Source organism: Marmota flaviventris, chromosome 6, assembly GCF_047511675.1.
Source record: "Marmota flaviventris isolate mMarFla1 chromosome 6, mMarFla1.hap1, whole genome shotgun sequence".
Classification (NCBI taxonomy): domain Eukaryota; kingdom Metazoa; phylum Chordata; class Mammalia; order Rodentia; family Sciuridae; genus Marmota; species Marmota flaviventris.
The window spans coordinates 71,829,266-71,847,829 of record NC_092503.1 but is presented as its reverse complement, the minus strand read 5'-3'; the positions used below and the strand labels follow the sequence as shown (position 1 = coordinate 71,847,829).

General features: G+C 36.3%; 1 protein-coding gene and 1 pseudogene across 2 annotated transcripts in view; both read right to left on the bottom strand.

Moving 5' to 3' along the window:
* The window catches only part of Mdn1 (midasin AAA ATPase 1), a 148,117-nt gene that overhangs the window by 72,513 nt on the left and 57,040 nt on the right, over positions 1 to 18,564 (bottom strand). For both annotated transcript variants that reach the window (XM_071613216.1, XM_071613217.1), the window contains exons 27-38: positions 17,280 to 17,421; positions 15,736 to 15,870; positions 15,517 to 15,655; positions 14,725 to 14,863; positions 14,270 to 14,400; positions 12,510 to 12,654; positions 10,858 to 10,987; positions 7,178 to 7,396; positions 6,338 to 6,535; positions 4,660 to 4,868; positions 3,690 to 3,812; positions 1,719 to 1,916 (exon numbers count right to left, since the gene is read on the bottom strand). In XM_071613216.1, coding sequence (XP_071469317.1) covers positions 1,719 to 1,916; positions 3,690 to 3,812; positions 4,660 to 4,868; positions 6,338 to 6,535; positions 7,178 to 7,396; positions 10,858 to 10,987; positions 12,510 to 12,654; positions 14,270 to 14,400; positions 14,725 to 14,863; positions 15,517 to 15,655; positions 15,736 to 15,870; positions 17,280 to 17,421 — 1,908 coding nt within the window. The remainder of the gene's footprint in view (positions 1 to 1,718; positions 1,917 to 3,689; positions 3,813 to 4,659; positions 4,869 to 6,337; positions 6,536 to 7,177; positions 7,397 to 10,857; positions 10,988 to 12,509; positions 12,655 to 14,269; positions 14,401 to 14,724; positions 14,864 to 15,516; positions 15,656 to 15,735; positions 15,871 to 17,279; positions 17,422 to 18,564) is intronic.
* LOC114086854 (insulin-like growth factor-binding protein 3 receptor pseudogene) lies at positions 8,658 to 10,817 on the bottom strand (annotated as a pseudogene).

The window sequence follows — 18,564 nt, the reverse complement described above, 5'->3', positions numbered from 1 at the left end:
CGTTATGTGAAGTCTTAATACTAAATATTTAACTCATATATATATAATCATGTCTACATTTCAGATACATACAATTCTATAAATTTCAGCTTTAGAAATTTCTATTATTGCATTTTAAGAATCAAATTTTCAAATATAGAGAAACAGACTTGTTTTTAAGCTCTGTGCTAGTAAATTCAAAGGCAAAACGTGCAATTTTTAAAATGCTTTCAGAATTCTAATTCTGAATGTTGGGTGTTAAGAATGTACATTACAAAATCTGTTCAGCTTTTCAGTATGCACGAGAACTGTCCATAATAAAATGTTAAGATATTTAGCAAATTCTTAATCATCAAGGGATATGGACATTAAGAAAAGCTAACATCTAGAGGTATTTCCAAACCTCTAAATTAGCCAAACTCTGCAAAATAGCTGTTAAACAAATAATTTGTATATGTATACATATACATATATACACTTACACATACATAATATACATAGATACAATATATATGCATACCCCTTTGCAAATAGGATTAAAGGCAAGAGAAATTAGAATGTTAGGGGCTAGGGTTATGGATCAGCGGTAGAACGCTTGCCTAGTACATGCGAAGCACTGGGTTCAATCCTCAGTACCGCACAAAATAAATAAAATAAATAAAGGTATTGTGTTTAATCACAACTAAAAAACAAATATTTAAAAAAATTAGAATGTTAATAATAATGATCTGGGGATAGTGGCTTTTTATTATTCATGGCAGTTGTCTGTTCTTTCTTTACTTAAAATACATTACTTTCATTATAAAATTTGTTTAAATGTATTAACAGACACACAGACACTTGAAAAGGTCAGACAGGTTTCCAACCCTGAGAGCAGTAACAGAATCCTGAAGATTACAGTGACCTTACTCTCCACCAAATGACAAGACAACAAGTTATCCAGGTAATAGGACAAAATGATTCAAAGTAGCAGAGAGGCCAGGTGTGCTGGCATGCAAGCCTGTAATCCAAGCATCTCTGCAGGCTGAGGAAAGAGGATCACAAGTCTGCAATCAGCCTCAGCAAACTCAGTGAAACCTTATCTAAAAGATTAACATTAAACAGAGACATGAGGTGGGAGGGAAAGGGAGAGAAAAGGAAATTGCATGGAAATGGAAGGAGACCCTCATTGTTATACAAAATTATATATAAGAGGTTGTGAGGGGAATGGGAAAAAAAAAACAAGGAGAGAAATGAATTACAGTAGATGGGGTAGAGAGAGAATATGGGAGGGGAGGGGAGGGGGGATAGTAGAGGATAGGAAAGGTAGCAGAATACAACAGTTACTAATATGGCATTATGTAAAAATGTGGATGTGTAACCGATGTGATTCTGCAATCTGTATTTGGGATAAAAATGGGAGTTCATAACCCACTTGAATCTAATGTATGAAATATGATATGTCAAGAGCTTTGTAATGTTTTGAACAACCAATTAAAAAAAAAAATTAAAAAAGAGACCAGGGGTACAGTTCAGTGGTAAAATGCCTTTGGGTTCAATCCCTAGTACCAAAAACCAAACCAAACCAAACAAAAAAACCTGAAGAGAAGTGATGATGGGAAATAGTCACACTAATATTCATCACATAAAGACAAGAAACCGATCAGTAAACTGTCTTTCATTTGTACAGTCAAACATTCTAACTGCTACTTACCAGCAGTCTTATCTACCATTGATTTCTAAGTAATAGTGAATCTTACCTGAGTGAATCTATTCAGGAAAGACCTGGGTAAGCCCTTCCTCCCACCTCCTTGTCTAAAAGGATTCTGACACCCAAAAATCTTCGTCTTTTCATGCTGTACTTGAAAGCTCATTCCTAACTCAGGCACAAAGATTTCTCCTCGATGATCAAAACAAGCATTGAGTCCTTCCAATACAGACTGTGAAGCCAAGTTAAGCTATATGGAAAAGAGAGTGCATATTTTTGTTTCACTGTATATGTTGTATAACTGACAAAAATCAAGAGAATAATTAAGAAAAAATAAAAGAGTCGTAAACTCAGGAGAGGGAAGCTCAAACAATATTTGTAGCCAAATATTTCCCAAGCCAAACGATGAGGTGATATGTATTTATTCTATTGTTCTTTATTTTACATATATATGACATTTAAATGAATATTCAGATTGAAGTAAAACATGTTAAAATCTTTCTAACATTAAACCATATCCATTACATACATGCATCTATACTGTTCTAATCTGGCAAAACTAACTTACAAAAAAAACTTGCCAATATATGTACTTCACTTTAATACTCTGGGTTTTTAGAAATTTAACACTAATTATAGGCTAATAGGTAGGATTTGATAGCTCTTTATACACTTTTCAAATTCAAATTATTGTCTTCAAATGGGTTTCAAAGTCATGATATAAACAATTGGATCTACACAATTAGTTTTTACCAACAGTTTTATAAACAATTACAGGGAGTTCTCATGCAAGAAAGGAAAAGAGCCAAATGGAAGTCTTCAGATATTGAGGTTCAGATCTCCATGACGTGAGACATGGAAGGTTTTTAGGAAACAGAAAAAGTCAATTGGGAAAATGCAAACCAACAAAATAAAGTATCAGGCTACAACATATAACCATTTGACCTGTTGTGTTTACATAAGTACTACAAAGTACAAACTCCTCCGCATATCATAAATACATAACTGCTCTTAAATGTGTCTATTTCACCCCAATTTGAGTATGGTCAAGTAGCCTTCAGCTTTAAAATTAAGTTTTCCCCTTTCTTGGCTAATGAATAATCTATTAGACATCTTTTTCCAAAAACATCTGTAAAAAAACCTTTCTCCTGATATTTCCCCAAGAATGGCAGGCAGCAGCTCAGCAGATGGAATTACATAGTACTCTCTCTGATGTCCAGACCTAGAAAGATACAAGTGTCTAGAAAACAGCTGGGAGAACGGTGTGGAGATGCAGGCCTATAATCCCAGCAATATGAGAAGGCTGAGGCCTTCTGGAGGATTATAAATTTGAGGCCAGCCTTACCAATTCAGCAAGATCCTCAGCAATTTAACAAGACCCCATCCCAAAATAAAAGATAAAAAGAACTGGGAATGTAGCTCAGTGGTAAAGTGCCTCTGGGTTAAATCCCTAGCACAAAAACAAAAGAAACAGAAACAACAACAACAAAAAAAGAACCAGCTGGGGCCCCTAACATCACTCTAATCATTTCAGCTCCACAAATATATCTAGCCTTCTCCTGAATTAACATACATCCTAAACAGACCCACTCTTTATCTCTCAGACAAGATTCAGTATTTACCTTGCCTCATGATATGCTGTTCTTTATTCTGATGGATGTATTTTTGGGGGGCGGGGTGTCAGGGATTAAACTCAAGGGTGCATAACCACTGAGATAGATCCCAACACCTTTTTAGTTTTTATTCTGGGGCAGGGTCTCACTATGATGCTTATAGCCTTGCTAAACTGCTGAGGATGGTTTTAAACCTGCAATCCTCCTTCTTTAGCCTCCCAAGCTGTTGGGATTACAGGCATGTGCCACCATCCCTGGTGATCTGATTCTTTAAAAGAAACCATGGAGGACAATTTATTCGAGTTCTGTCTCTATTTATCCATCAGCATGTTCATTCACTAAAACTACAAATAAAAGGACCACTTCCCACACATGTATTCCCATCCAAGACCTGATGGCAAGACACTCACCTCATCCAACACAACCCAATGGCCTGCCTTCAAAGCTGCCAGCAAGGGGCCATCACACCAGGCAAACTCTCCTCCCTTGCCACCCTCAACAGGTAGATCTCCTCCAAATAGGTCTGTGATGTCCTTTGAGAGAGAAGAAATTGAAAAAAGCCAACATTACTTTTTAAACAAACAAGGAAGCAAACAAAAGAAACTAGGTCTTAAGACCCTAAATCTGAAATAGTGAATTTTTTAGCCCTTGTCATTACGTTTTCTTCTTATACCCAAGTTAAAACTAACCACTCCCCGTACTCTTTATCAGAAGCCTAAATATATCCCAAGCACCTTCTCATCATGATGCTCATTAATCAATTTAAGCAGATGCTCAGATTAGTAATTCTGTATACTTGAAAATTTGTTGGTAAGCTTTGAAAGAAAAAATAGTAACAATGCCCAGGTCTTGCTCCCAGCCACTTATAATTTGTCACCTCTGTCCCAGACTTTTATAAGATTATTTAAAACTCATTTTCTTTCTACAAGTTTTTTTAAGAAAAACAAAAATGTAAGTGAGATTATATATTATAATAAATACAAAAATGAGTACTTCTCTCTCAAAAGAGAATGAGACTAAAATATCTAACTAAGAGAGAACAGGGCTGGGATTGTGGCTCAGTGGCCTCACAGATATGAAGCACTGGATTCGATCCTCAGCACCATGTAAAAATAAAAACAAACAACAACAACAAAAAGAAAGAAAGAGAGAGAGAGAGAGAGAGAGAGAGAGAGAGAGAGAGAGAGAGAATAATATTATAAGTGTGGATAATAATGAATCCAGAAGCAGACTTAGTTTAGAAGAACATATTGCTAAGATCTTTATCACCATAAGAAATATATGGAGATATGAACAATATCATAACCATTTTAAATTAGAAAACTCGATAGAGATATTATTACCTACACCTATTCCAAGTTCTATAGGATAACAGCTTACCGTTTGCTCTGACAGATTGATTCGAACAAGGGTATTTCCTGAAGCCTTTGCTAATGCTCCCACCAAACTTGTCTTGCCAACACCAGGAGAACCCTCCAGGAGAATGGGTTTATTCAGTTTGGTAGCTCTTAAAAGCCTCTGGGCATTCATAGCTGTGGTGCCTGCACTGAGTGCATAGTCAGCAATGTTGTTCCTGGGCAGGACAGGTCCTTAAGGGATGAAAAGCAAAGTCACATATAAACTGTACATAATCCAATCCTATACACACATCAACTCAAGAATCCAACCAGTAGGATAGTCAATGAAGTACCATGTGTAAAGAAAACATGTAGCTCCTATTTCAACATCCCCCATTTTTGCATTCAAAAAATGGAATAGCCAAGAGTAAACATTTTCAACTGTATTTATAACACACCATCTTTCCATGTCTTATACACATACATGGACACAGGTCTAACTAGAAACACCTCTCCTTTCACAAACCTATACCTCAAATACTACCTATATTTGTACAATTCACTTTTATAAATACTTGTTTTTCTAAAGTCCAAGTGTAAGCCATAAACCCACATGCTTCCAAGGTTTTTAGATCACCAAGACAATTCAGGATATGTTCTCAATCCTTCGGGTAATTGAAGTGCAGGACTAATAGTAGTCTTTCAGGTTTACTATTTGTGTTTCTTGGCACACAACTGGAAGGAATTGAGCAAGGAAAACAACCTTTTCCTCACTTTTGCAAGCAAAAGCAAGGACCACCCCAGTCTCAGGCTATTAAAGAAAACTGGAACACTGAGGAAAGGTTCCACATGGTCAAAAAGCTAAGTTTACCACACAACCTCAACATACTGCCACTGTCCCTCTATATATTTCATCACTGAACAATTATTAATGTAGAAAAGAAAGGAAGGAACTAGAAAACAGAGAATCCTGCTATAGAAGCAACAATCTAAAAAATTAAGAATGCTTTAGAAGATATGTAATCTAATTACCTTATTTAAATATTTGGCAGAAGAATGGAGGTAGAGCTCAGTGATTGAGAACACTCACCTAGTAGCATGCACAAGACCCTGGATTCAATTCCAGTACCACACACATAACACACACACACAGTAAATAATATTTGGTAGAGCCAACCTAGTTAGATGAGAGTCAGGATCATAACTTAAGCCAGGTTATTGCATTTCCCAAGTAATCACTCACTTATTCATTCACTCAGTCAAAAGATATTTTCTGAATGCCTATGCTAGGCTACATCCCAGATGCCAGGGGCAGGGAAAAGAAAGATACAATTCTTGCACTCAAAGCTTCACAAATCTATGTTTGTAAAAGGCAGTGAGCTCTACAGTTAAGAAATATTATAGGCTAATCGGCCTTTGTAGGCCACTTAAGAGTTTACTAACTTGAGTAATTTAGAGCTTTATTATAGGAAAGCTCAAATAGTGGGCAATGACTAATAACCCATGAGTAAATTGTTTTGTAAAAATGAGCTTATATCTACACTACTATTTTTACATACCAGTTACATATTTTGAACCATTCACAAAATTAATTATACCAAGTCAGATTCTAACTTCAATGCTAGCTTAAAAATAAACTTGAATATGACACATTAAAAACTCAAGTCAAATATTCATTATCTATAGGAAGAGAATAATCATTTATTTAAAATCATTCTTACCCCTTGGTATAAAAAATGGATGGATTCCCCAAAGATTATCTATGCCAGTGAATTCTTTGGCCTTCAGTCTATCATAAATCTTCAATTCATTTTTCTGACCTTCTGTAAGTCGGACTATCTTGGAAAGTTTCTTCATTAGAAATTTCAGACATTCTTCTCGGGCTAAGAGGGTAGTACCAAACCCAGAGGAGGTTACTCCTAAAAGACAGAGGATCAGTACATCAGGGAATAATATAATACCAAGTTCACAATCTCCTGACCTGACTCTCCTTTTGCTCAGTTTACACATCATCAACAAAGAAACAAATTGTTTATTAAAGTACTCCAGTCATTGACAAATGATTCTGGAGATGGAGCAACTAATGTTGCAATATTGGTAATTTTGGTTTAAGTTTCTAATCTTCATGGCTGGAAAAATCAGAACTAAAACATTCAATTTTATGAAATAAGTAAACTTAAAACATGGCAAACTAAAGAATTCTGGCCATTAATTAAAAATGACCCATGTGTTAAGAATGATCCAGTGCTTCTGGAGCAAGGTCATTTTCAACAGTCTTCTTTCTACTCATAATCACACATTTATTAAGTTCCTGGAGCACCTTTCAAAAGTACCATCTTTGGGGTTGGTGTTGTGGCTTAGTGGTAGAGCGCTTGCATAGCACATGCAAGGCACTAGGTTTGAACCTCCGCAGCACATAAAAATAAATAAACAAAGGATAAAAGATTAAAAAAAGAATATGCAAAGAAAATCTACTCTGATTTTGGAAATTTAAAGTATCTGGGTTAGAGATGTGGGCTTTATTCTAAGCCCTTGTCTCTAATAATTAATGGAAAACATACCTGAACCTATTCCATCTATGTACACCAGGCATGCAGCATGGACAAATGATGTCACAGTAGAGATAATCTCTGGTCTTTTCATAGCAGCTTCCTCCCCCATTATGTTCATGAAATTAACCCAGGACAGGATATCTCTGATACTGACAACACACTTGCGGCCAAACTCCTGATGGGTCAGCCAGTCGATGAAATCCAGCATCACCTCAGCTATATCAGCCCCTAAGAAACAAAGAGACACAATTTGCTTTTTATGAAACATCTCAGAACAGAAATTCACATCCTGGGGCCCAAAGACATACAAGAAGGGTCTATGCTCCTTTGCTAACGTGCAAAATTTTGTGAATGCCTATTAATGCTTTTGTTTCCTATGGAAAGGAGTCTATAGTTTTTATCAGATTGCTAAGAGATTCATAAGTAGTGTTCCATTCTAATAAAAACAAAACAAAACTGCTTTGAGAACTATAGCCTAAAAAGCTGTCCTTGAAAACTGCTGAGAAAAGTTATTCATGTTAAGAGACAATTACTAAACTATGCCATAATAGTTTTAAGAATATATATAAATTTTAAGGTATGATACAACTTTATTATATTTACATTTAAATAAATGTTTATTATACTTAAAAGTTCCCCAACTTATAATGTCTCAACTTTTAATTTTTCAACTTTATGATGGTGAAAAGCACTCACATTCAATAGAAACTGTACTGTAAATTTTCATTTTTACCTAGGCTCATCATATACCATATGATATTGTTGATATTCTGGACAGTGACAGGGAGTCATAATCTCCAGTTAGCCATACCATCAGATGGGTAAAAAAAAATAATTCTCTACAGTACACTGTTTTGCTAGCCCAAGATGTGTGGGAAGTTAGGCATATTAAATGCATTTTTGATTCATTTAACATCATTGCAAGCTGAGGAACATCTATATTATATTCACCATAATGAGGAATGCCACCGTCTCAGAGGCACTAAATTCAATTAATTTATTAACTTTTAAATCAATGCATCAGTTAATTTGACAAATTAGGGGATTCACAAATGTTCTTCATGATTCAAGTTGAATGAATATTCCAATTATCAAATTTTATATTGTAAAATATTTGTCCAGGAATAAAGAAAATACTTAAGTAGTATATATAGATTCAAGAGACACCAATGAAATTTAGTAATTTTTTTAAAATTCTAAAATCAATAGTAATCCATTTAACTAAATTTTAAAAAGTACAAATACCAAAGAATGTTTAAAAAGGAAAAATAAAAGATGAAGTGGAAGAATTAGCACTGCTCTAATTTACGTTAAACTATAAAAAGAACACTAATTACAGAAAAACCCAAATCTCCCTGTCCCCAGCAAAAAGCCTTTTTATTTCCTCCCACATGGCAACTCTTCCCTTTTAGAACATCTCTTCCAACTCAGACTAAGACCCAAGAAATGATTCACTCCTGAGAACAGGGAAGGAACTTGTTCAGTGTCCTCATAGCCAGATTCTAGACCAGTGGGACTCTTGGCATGGATGGAAGCACACAATACTGATACAGCACAGAATGCCATAGAAGACAAGGAAAGAGCCCAAGAGCAGCAGCCTGGAGCCACACAAAGACTCCTAGATGACCAGCTTGGTGAGTACATGGCCTTTGTTGGCTCCAGACCCTAACCCACTCCTCACCCATCTTAGAACTCAGGGTTGCATTCCTGTTCTTGTGCAGGACATGGATGGTTGGCTGGAGGATAGGATTCCTGGTACAGCACTGAAATACAAATAGATTCCTAAAGTCCTTGCTGTGGTTACATTGACTATGGTGAGATCAGCTTTCCTGCAAAAGATATTTTTGATCTCATCTGAGTTCTCAGGATCTTCATTTGGAATGTTTGTGTCATGATCCTGTCTGTCTGGACCATCTCCAGACAGTAGTAAACCAACGTCATTGGGAACCCTGCCACTTCCCTATAACTGTCCCATTTATGGAGCACAGGGTCAGCTGGCCAAAAGACCTTGTTCTGATGGATACCAGGGCTGCACTGGCAAACTCCTGGGGTAAGAAGAAATTCACCAAGGTCCAAGTCTGAGAAACTAAGAACAAGAGTCTCAAAGTAGCACAGAACAGAGAATAATGTGAGCTAGACAGAGAGACAGATTATTCCCTGCTTGGCAGCTGGCTATGCAGAGTACAGGTGTCTGGGGTTTTGTTTATGTTTTTGTGCTGAGGATAAAAAATGCTGAAAGTTTATTAAGCCATTTTCCCCTTACATGCTTCCCTAGGATCTCTACATCTAAATCTGCTGCTTTGGCCTGGAAAGCCTATAAAGTCAAAAAGCTCCCTTCCCCTAGGACGGGCTGTGGAACTCCAAGATATGTCCCTAGGCGTCCCATGCTCAATGCCCTACAGATGGTTCACTCCCCTTATGTAAAAAGCACTTTGGTGATGGAGTAAGCATGGGCAATGAACAGCAGTCACATCCTCTGCCAATCTTATGTCAATCCAAGTAACTGAATAAAGAAATAAGCAGCCTAATGAGATTTAGATTTTACTTCCTGAGGGGATCCAGCCCCAAGGCAGAGCTTAAAGACCAATTATACTGGCTTAACAACTTCTCCCTTTTCCTCCTCCTCCTTTCACTTGAATTCTTGCAGTGAGTGCACCAATATAAGCAGTACAAAGTCCAACTGATTAGTTCTGAGTTTGGTATTTGGACCAACATTCACAGTATTACCAAATAACTTATTAGAAAGGCAAATTCTCAGGTCCTACACAAAATATAAGGAATCAGAAATAATGGGTGTGGGGCCCATCAAGCTGTATTTCCACAAGTACCCTAGGTGAGTTTGGAACCACATTTTAGGCGATTCTTATAGTATGGGGTGACTGTCACATTAGTGGGAAATGGAGAGAAAAATGGCAAGTTTAACAAGGTATGGGTAACTCCAGCTGTTCAGAAACTGGAAGTTCAGTGTGGGCCCTAATGAGAAGAAGTTTATGCTCAGAAGACTGCAAAGCCAGTCTTTCTGGAAAGTGTAAAAGAAAGAATGGATTCCATGCAAATGAACCCCATAGGTGGCCTATGTACTTTTGAAACTGTGCTTTAGGGTAACTTTAAAAAGTTCAACATACCAAAAATTTCAAGCTCAAAGAAATAAATATCCTTTTATATTCTGTAAGAAAGGAGCCAAAATGATCCAAAAACCTATCCACTGATTTTTGGAACCAAATGTGGGTTCCAAAGTTAGCCCATTTGGTATCTAAGATATTTAGGGCTAGGGAACAGAGCATTTGCTTAGTATGCATGAGCTCAATTTTCTAGTACCAGAAACACACACCAAAGTAACACAGGCTTAAAAACAAAAACATATAATAAATGTCTTACTGGATATTTTAAAAATTGCTGGGGCCAGGGTTGTAGCTTAGTGGTAGAGCACTCCTCAGCACCACATAATAATAAATAAAATAAAGGTATTGTACTCATCTACAACTAAGAGAGAGTGTGTGTGTGTGTGTGTGTGTAAACTCACAGACCCAAAACCTAGGGTAATTCTTTTATTTATACACACAACACACACACACACGTGTGTATATATTTATGGGTTAAAATTATATTTATAAGCAAAAGTATACTCTAATATAGTCTTACAAAACATCCCTCCGATATATTACCACCACAACCACCTGCAGACTTACCTTTGTGATCTGTTCTGCCCAGAGATAATCCTGGACGAAGATTATGACTTATTATTTGAACCAAATCTTCACGCCTTGTGCTTTGAGGACACCATATTTCTGTAAAACGATTTCTTAAGGCAGGAGATAGCTACAAGGAATAGAAACTCTAATGTGAATTTAAAACCTATAAAGAAAGTCCTCATAAACTCCTAGCTATGAAATCCAGCAAACAGTAATCACTTCATCTCTCTTATTACTCTACTAGTAGAAACAATTTAATAAAGACCTACTTTGTCCTGACTCCTTAAAGATATCATCTCATTAATCTCCATGATACCCTCTATAGCAGAATTATCTCCACTTTCTTTATAGACATTGTAGAGAACTGAGGCTTAAAGAGTAAGTGGTGCAACCAAGCTTCCAGTCTTAGTCAAACATGAACTTTTTCCCTTTAGTAAAGGTTCTTCCTTTCACTTTACTTTACATTTAGGTACACAAACAGCTACTGTCCCATATCAAAGGACTGGCTGAAGTACAAGAAAAAATTTATTTTATCTGGCTCAAAGGGAGTGAAATTATAAAGAGGCATATGAATGGCTATCTGGTCTACCACAGAAGGAGCAGGAACAATGCTAGTAGTCAGGAGTGGCTCACTAATGGCCTAGTGAATGTGTGTTTCTCATTACTCTCCTAGATAACCAGTGCTTCTGATTTTCAAGATATTACCTCATTCTGCTTGTTAGGCAAGCAAAACCAAAAGACAGTTTTTCCTCAGGTAAAAGGTGGCAAAAGCTTCGTCTTAAGGAAAACTTGGGGAAGTTAACATGAACCACCTTGAAAATCAGATCTCTCTGTTATTACTTCTACCTGCCAAGTAACCAGTGTTCATATTTTTAAATCCAAAACTATGATGCATATTATTCCTTCTCTTCAGAGCATTTCTTGGAGCACTGTGATATTTCTTCTATGTTACTAAGGAAAACTAGGCCCCAAATATCATGTTCACATTTTACACACCCACCAAATTACCTTCATTTGAGATCAAGTCCTGTTTTTCTTCATCATCCCTAATTTATTACCAAACTACCCTCCCATTAACTTTCACAGACTGGAATCTGGCACATAATAATGACTTCTCCACTAAAATGCTGCAAAAACCTGAAAGCCACAGAGTTTTCGGTTTCTGGGAGAATCTGAACACAATCTAAACAAAAGATGTTTAAACAGAGATGGCAAAACCAGAAAAGGTTCCAGGCTGTGATTTTGTTGTTGTTGTTGCTTTAAAAATCATAAAATCAGACTAGTGTCTAAGATTACAGAATTTAAAAGCAGAGGTTGAATTTAAAGTGTAGTTACAACTTTTCTTATTCATAAAACTGAAAAACAAGTTTCACACAGAGTTCTTGAGAACACTGTTAGGGTAACATAAGTAAAGGGCTAGGCAAATACTGAAACAATGACATTTTAGGCACATATACAAAGTGAGATGGCAAATCTCACATACTTATATGTCAGATTTTTTTCTGTATGATAATAATTCCAAAGATTTTTTGGATTTTTCACCTATTACCCACTTCTTACCCACCATCAAATTTCAAATGTATTATTGCATGTTGGATTTATGGGGTTAAAACGAGAAAGAAATCATACTTCAGGAAGCACAGCTTTACCTCTTTTTTTCCAAAGTCACCCCCAGGGTTCATAGTTGCTAAGACTCGGAAATTTTTCCCAGCAGTCAACAGCTCTACCTCGTTATCCTTATCCTCTGGGCTGCCCTTTTCAGCTAACACCAGAGACTTTTCTACTTCAAGGACACTAAAAGAAAAGTTGGAAAAAATGAGAAAAGGCTTATGTATTCTACTTTGTAGTCTTTGATGTTCTTTAAAAGGAAAAAGTTATCTACTCTGCTGAGCTTTCACTTTAGTTAAGGGGTTCCTATCACAAATTTTAAAATGACTCACCATCCCAATTTCTGTAGAATGGGAAATATTTCTCATCAAGAGAAAAAGAACTTCTATTTTACATGGTCCCTATTAAGGCAAATTTTGCTTTAACAATAGGTATCTCGTATGCAAATGACCATAGTAAACATTATTCATAATAACCAAAAATAGAACAACATCAAATGGCAAATGAATTTTTTAAAAAAGCAGTATATGCAAAACTATTAGGAATAAAGAGGAACAAACGAATATGCTGCAATATGGATCAACTTCAAAACATTAATACAAAATGAGACGAGACCATTTCTGTGAAAGATTCAGAAAACACCAATCTATAGAGAAAGAAAGTAGATTAGAGGTTGCCTGAAGCAGAGAGTGGAATCAAAGGAGTTAATAAGTGTAATGCACATGAAGGACCCTACTGAATGATGAAAATGTAAAACCAGATGGTAAGGACTGTACATCTTAGCAAATTTATTAAATCACTCGATGCACATTTAAAATGGGTACATTTTAGCTGGGTGTGGCTAGTTTTCCCAGCTGCTCAAGGCTAAGACAGCAGAGTTCAAAGCCAGTTTCATCAATGGCAAGGCACTAAGCAACTCAGTGAGACCCTGTCTATAAGTAAAATACAAAATAGGACTAGGGATGTATTTCAGTGGTTGAGTGCCCCCAAGTTCAATCCCTGGTAATATAAGTTAACACAAAATATAACATAACATGAAATGGGTACATTATATGGTACGCAATTATACCTCAAAAAGGAGAAAAAGAGACATAAGTACATCATGACAATTATTAGTCTAAGGTAGTGAGATGCCTTTACACCTATGATCATGCACTAGCATTCTGATGTTAGTTCTTTTAAAATTTTAAGAGAATAGACACATAACATGTCTCTAAAGAGAATTTTAACTCAGACTAATTTTTTCATTGTTTTTAATTCTTTTGGTACTAGGGATTAATTGGTCCTAGAGGTGCTTAAAGTACTGAGCCACATCTCCAGTCCATTTTATATTTTGCTTTGAGACAGGGTCTCACTAAGGTGTTTACAGCTTCACTAAGTTGCTGAGGCTGGCTCTGAACTTGCAATCCTCTTGCCTCAGCCTCCAAAGTCACTGGCATTACAGGGGTGCTGCACCACCCCCAGCTAGGCTCATTTGTTTTACATCTACCGTGGATAATCTCATGTTTGTGGTTAATGATAGTATTTTTTAAAAAGTCTCTTAAAAAAAAAAATGGGAGTTCATAACCCACTTGAATCAAATGTATGAAATATGATATGGAGCTATGTAATGTTTTGAACAATAATAAAAACAAAAGTCTCTTAAAGGAAACCCTGAGTGCCACAAGAAATAGTAAGTCATCAACATTTTCAAACATTTATAATACATCAATGAGAGCATTACTCTGCATAAAACGGAGTTATCTATAAAAACCAGGCCAACAAAATATCAGGCACAGGGTAAACCTTCTCACATATGTACCTATTGAGTCTTTCCAGGACAGAATCGTCAGCCAAGGAAATCTCATCCAAGAGAAAAAAGCTGTCTTCTTTCATGGCCAGAACCAGAGGTCCATCATGCCACTCAAAAAGTCCTGATGTATCCATTTCTTCCTACAAGTTGGCAAAAGTGGAGGGAATTAATGAGCAAGAAGATCCACAAGACAATACACATGTAGACAATACACAGATAGCTACTGTTTGCTGGGATAAAATGGCCACTCTGCAAGAGTGTCTGAGGGTCTGAGAACAGGACAAAATCTGTAAACACTGGACAACTGTGGAAGCCCCTTGTAGACCAGTGAAGATCCAAAGATAAGATATGCATATGTAATCAAACTGAATCCAGAAACCCCAACATGAACAAAATCACAAGCAGACTCATTACACAGACAAATGTGGTTCTCTGAACACATCAACATTTGCTACTGGACAAACCTTGTCACTTGTTTTTTTTCTTACTGGCCGTAGCCCTCCCAAGAAATCAGATGTTTCCATGTTTAAATGGCAGTTGACTGAATATAATTTCTGATTTGTCAAGGCTGCAAACACCTGGCAAATTGTTGTCTTCCCACACCTATTAGAAAAATTAACCAGATTAACAAGGAGCATACATATACCAAATACATACTCTATTCACAAATACACTACTAGCAACAGAGGGAACCACAGTGAGAACCTCTTTGCAATAGGAGACAGTGCTAAAAAATGCAAGATATCTGTACCAAGCTCACAGTGCCCCTCTACATAAAACACTAGTGCCCTCTCATATTTCTTGTCTAGTCATGCACCGTGAGAATTCCACCCTTTCCAAGTTGTACCAACAACCACAAGGGGGAGAAAGAAATCTAATAATTATAGATTTCAAAAATACTAACATGTCTGCTCCTCTCCTCTACATGAGTGAATGTTTAAAACAATTAAATGGACAAAAACAGCCCCCAATGATAATGAGAAAAGAAATCATTCTTTTTCACAATGAATCTAGTCTAAAGGTAATGAAAGGAAATAATGACGGGACGGGACGGGATGGGACGGGAAGGGAAGGGAAGGGAAGGGAAGGGAAGGGAAGGGAAGGGAAGGGAAGGGAAAGGAAGGAAAAAAGAAAGAAAGAGTGAAGGGAGAAAAAGAATTCACAAAATGTTTTCATGATGAGTCTTCAGAGTAACTTAAGAAATCCCATGGGAACTGAACCAAACCCTCTCAACAAGTTACGTCACAGAACTTTACCCTGTGTCTCCAACCAGCAGCACTGGTTCTCCAAATTCCAATGCCCTTCCCACTAACACTGCAAGTCTCCGCATGTTCTCAGTCCACACAATATGGCTGAACTTAGACTCCATTGTAGACATTTGGGTAGACAATTTACCTATTCAAGATACAATAAGTATTTAAGTTCTAATGATTACAAGTTGATTCATATTCGTTTTGGACTTTTAGCATACTCACCCAGTAATTTTTGGACATTTTCTTTGGAGAAAAGTGATGGAGGATGCAATTTTTTTTTCAAATGCTTTTCAAGGACTTCTTGAATCACATTAACCTCCTCCTGCTTCCTGACTCGGCCTGCCAGAAGCATAAAACCTGAAGATTTGGGGGAGGAGGGCATAAAAAAATGAAACCATCAAGTATATGGTGGTAATATCAAAGGATGAGAACTGAGGATGTAGCTCAGTAATAAAGCAGTTGCTTAGCATGCATTAAGGCCCTGGATTCGATCCCCAGCACCATGAAAATAAAGTTAAAATTGAAAGATTGAGAAAATGGAGCAACATCAACTCTTATATCTTGCTAGTGGAGTGGAAACCTAAAGAACTGCCTAGGAAAATTAGAAGAGCCTGTTGTAACAAACCATATGTCTGCCATATGTCCCAACAATGTGACTGTGGGCACCCCCAAACACAAATGAATACATAGGACACATATAGGAATGTATAGAGAAGGTTTATGCAAAATAGGTAAAAATTAAAATGATCCAAATATTCATGAACAAGAGAATATATAAATAAATTGTGTTATCTCCACATAACAGATTACCATGTGATATTTAAAAAAAAAATAATGAAGTCCTGATACACCTAATAGCATAACTGAAACTTATATCAGGCTGAGTTAAAGTCAGACCTTAAAGAGTATATATTCCATGACCCCATTCAAGTGAGGTTCATGCATAAACAAAATGAATCAGTTGTGACAGAAGTCAGAGTAGTGGTTACATTCAATTCCAAGAGACAAGATGGTACCTTCTGCGATTTGGAAAATCGTGATTCTCAGCAGAGGTGAAAAGTTATATTGGTACATTCCTGTATAAAAATGCTTTACCATATGTAATATTTCAATGAAATGAACATTTTAAAAAATGTGTATTCTTTACCAGTACTGAAGATAAAAGGAGCAAAATGTGTTCAAGGCCCTGGGTTCAATCTTCAGTGAGAGTCAAGTAAGTGAGAGAAAGAGAGGAAGAATGGGTGGGTGAGTGCATGATCACGTACATTAAACTCTCATGGTCTAATTTTATTTATTCTTCTTATTTAACCCATTAATGACTCACTAGCACTTTTCAAATCAGAAGATTCTAAAATGCTCTCCCTTATATTCTCAGAGAGTAACATAAATTCTTCCATGAATTAAACCAAAACAACCAAACCTAAGTATGAACTCTCCAGTCATTACACTGAAGATAGTGGTGGGTGGTAGCCCACAACGCTACCACCACCATTTGTCTAAAATTCCCAAAGGGGTTATACCCATATGCTGACTCCCACATGTGGCCATTTGAAGCAAAGTAAGAAAACCTTAGTAACTAATGCATATCAGCACAGAGGCTTGCAGGAATTGGACGGCTTACAAAAGCAATTAGGACTTGAGGGAGATATGCTCTGTTTTAGGAATGTCTAGGAAAATGTATATAAGAATTTGGGTAAGATTTGTTTTAACAAGAAGCACGACACTTGAACTACTTATATTTTGAAAATATCTGATTAAAAGCATACCATCATTGGCTAAATGCTGTAGCCAGTCATATTCCTTTTCGGTTTGCTCTGCCAATCTGTATCTTTCAGCCCATCGAAAAAGATCACGAAGGGTGATGAAGCCCTGCTTTCCAGCGAATACTGAAGAACTTCTGCGGTAGGACTATTAAAATGCAAACCAAGTGAAAAAGAGCACTGGTTGTGCTAAATGGTAACTTACATAAAATTCCTAACAAACTTCAACTAAAATTTAAATGATTTCATTGCACTGAATAAGACTGAATTTTTCAGAAATGTAAACAGACTAGATTATAAGTGCCTGAAGAAAAAATGTTCAAACTCATGCATAAAGAAGTGAAGAATAAGAATAAGCAATGGGATGCCACATTTCATATGCCATACAGAAATAGAGAAATAATAATATCAATTATTAAAAAGGTAAAAAATTAGTCCCATAATATAGGACCACAATGCTAACAGTATTGATTATTACTAGCTTTCTGGAAAGTAATTTCACAATAAACACTTATAATTCTGTAAAATAAGTGGTTTTTAAAAAACTGAAATAGGATGCAGTGATATATGTCTGCAATGCCCGCTGTTTAGAAGACTGAGGCAGGAAGAACCAAGTTGGAAGCCAGTCTGGGCAACATGGCAAGTTGACAATGAAAGAGAAAAAAAAAAAACTGTTCTGTAAATTTGCAGATGACAAAAGGGACCCTTACAGAAAGAATCTCTTTAATTGTCTACTCAAATGACCATTTAAAAAATAAAATCGTGGTCTGGGGATGTAGCTCAAGCAGTAGCGTGCTTGCCTGGCATGCGCGCAGCGCTGGGTTCGATCCTCAGCACCACATACAAATAAAAGATGTTGTGTCCGCTGAAAACTAAAAAAATAAATATTAAAAAATTCTCTCTTTCTCTCTCTAGAAAAATAAAAAATAAAAATAAAATAAAATTGTAGTTTGCCTATGCCTTCTGTACCAAGCAAAATGCTCCAACCTTATACAAAAATACTAAAATGTCATCATATATAAATACCAAAAAATTTTTAAGATGATGCAAAATTGTTGGTTTACAAAAGAATCAAAAAATGGGGGCTGGGCTACAGCTCAGTGGTAGAGTGCAAGCTTATTAGCATGTACAAGACTCTGGTTTCAATCCTCAATTCCAAAGATATTAAAAAATAAGCAACAAAAATGGGTATAAACAAAATGAATTTAGATAATTATTCTATAAAAATAAATAAAATGGACGGACTTATTTCTACCCACAGAAGTAGTCAAATTTTGATCACCAAATCTAA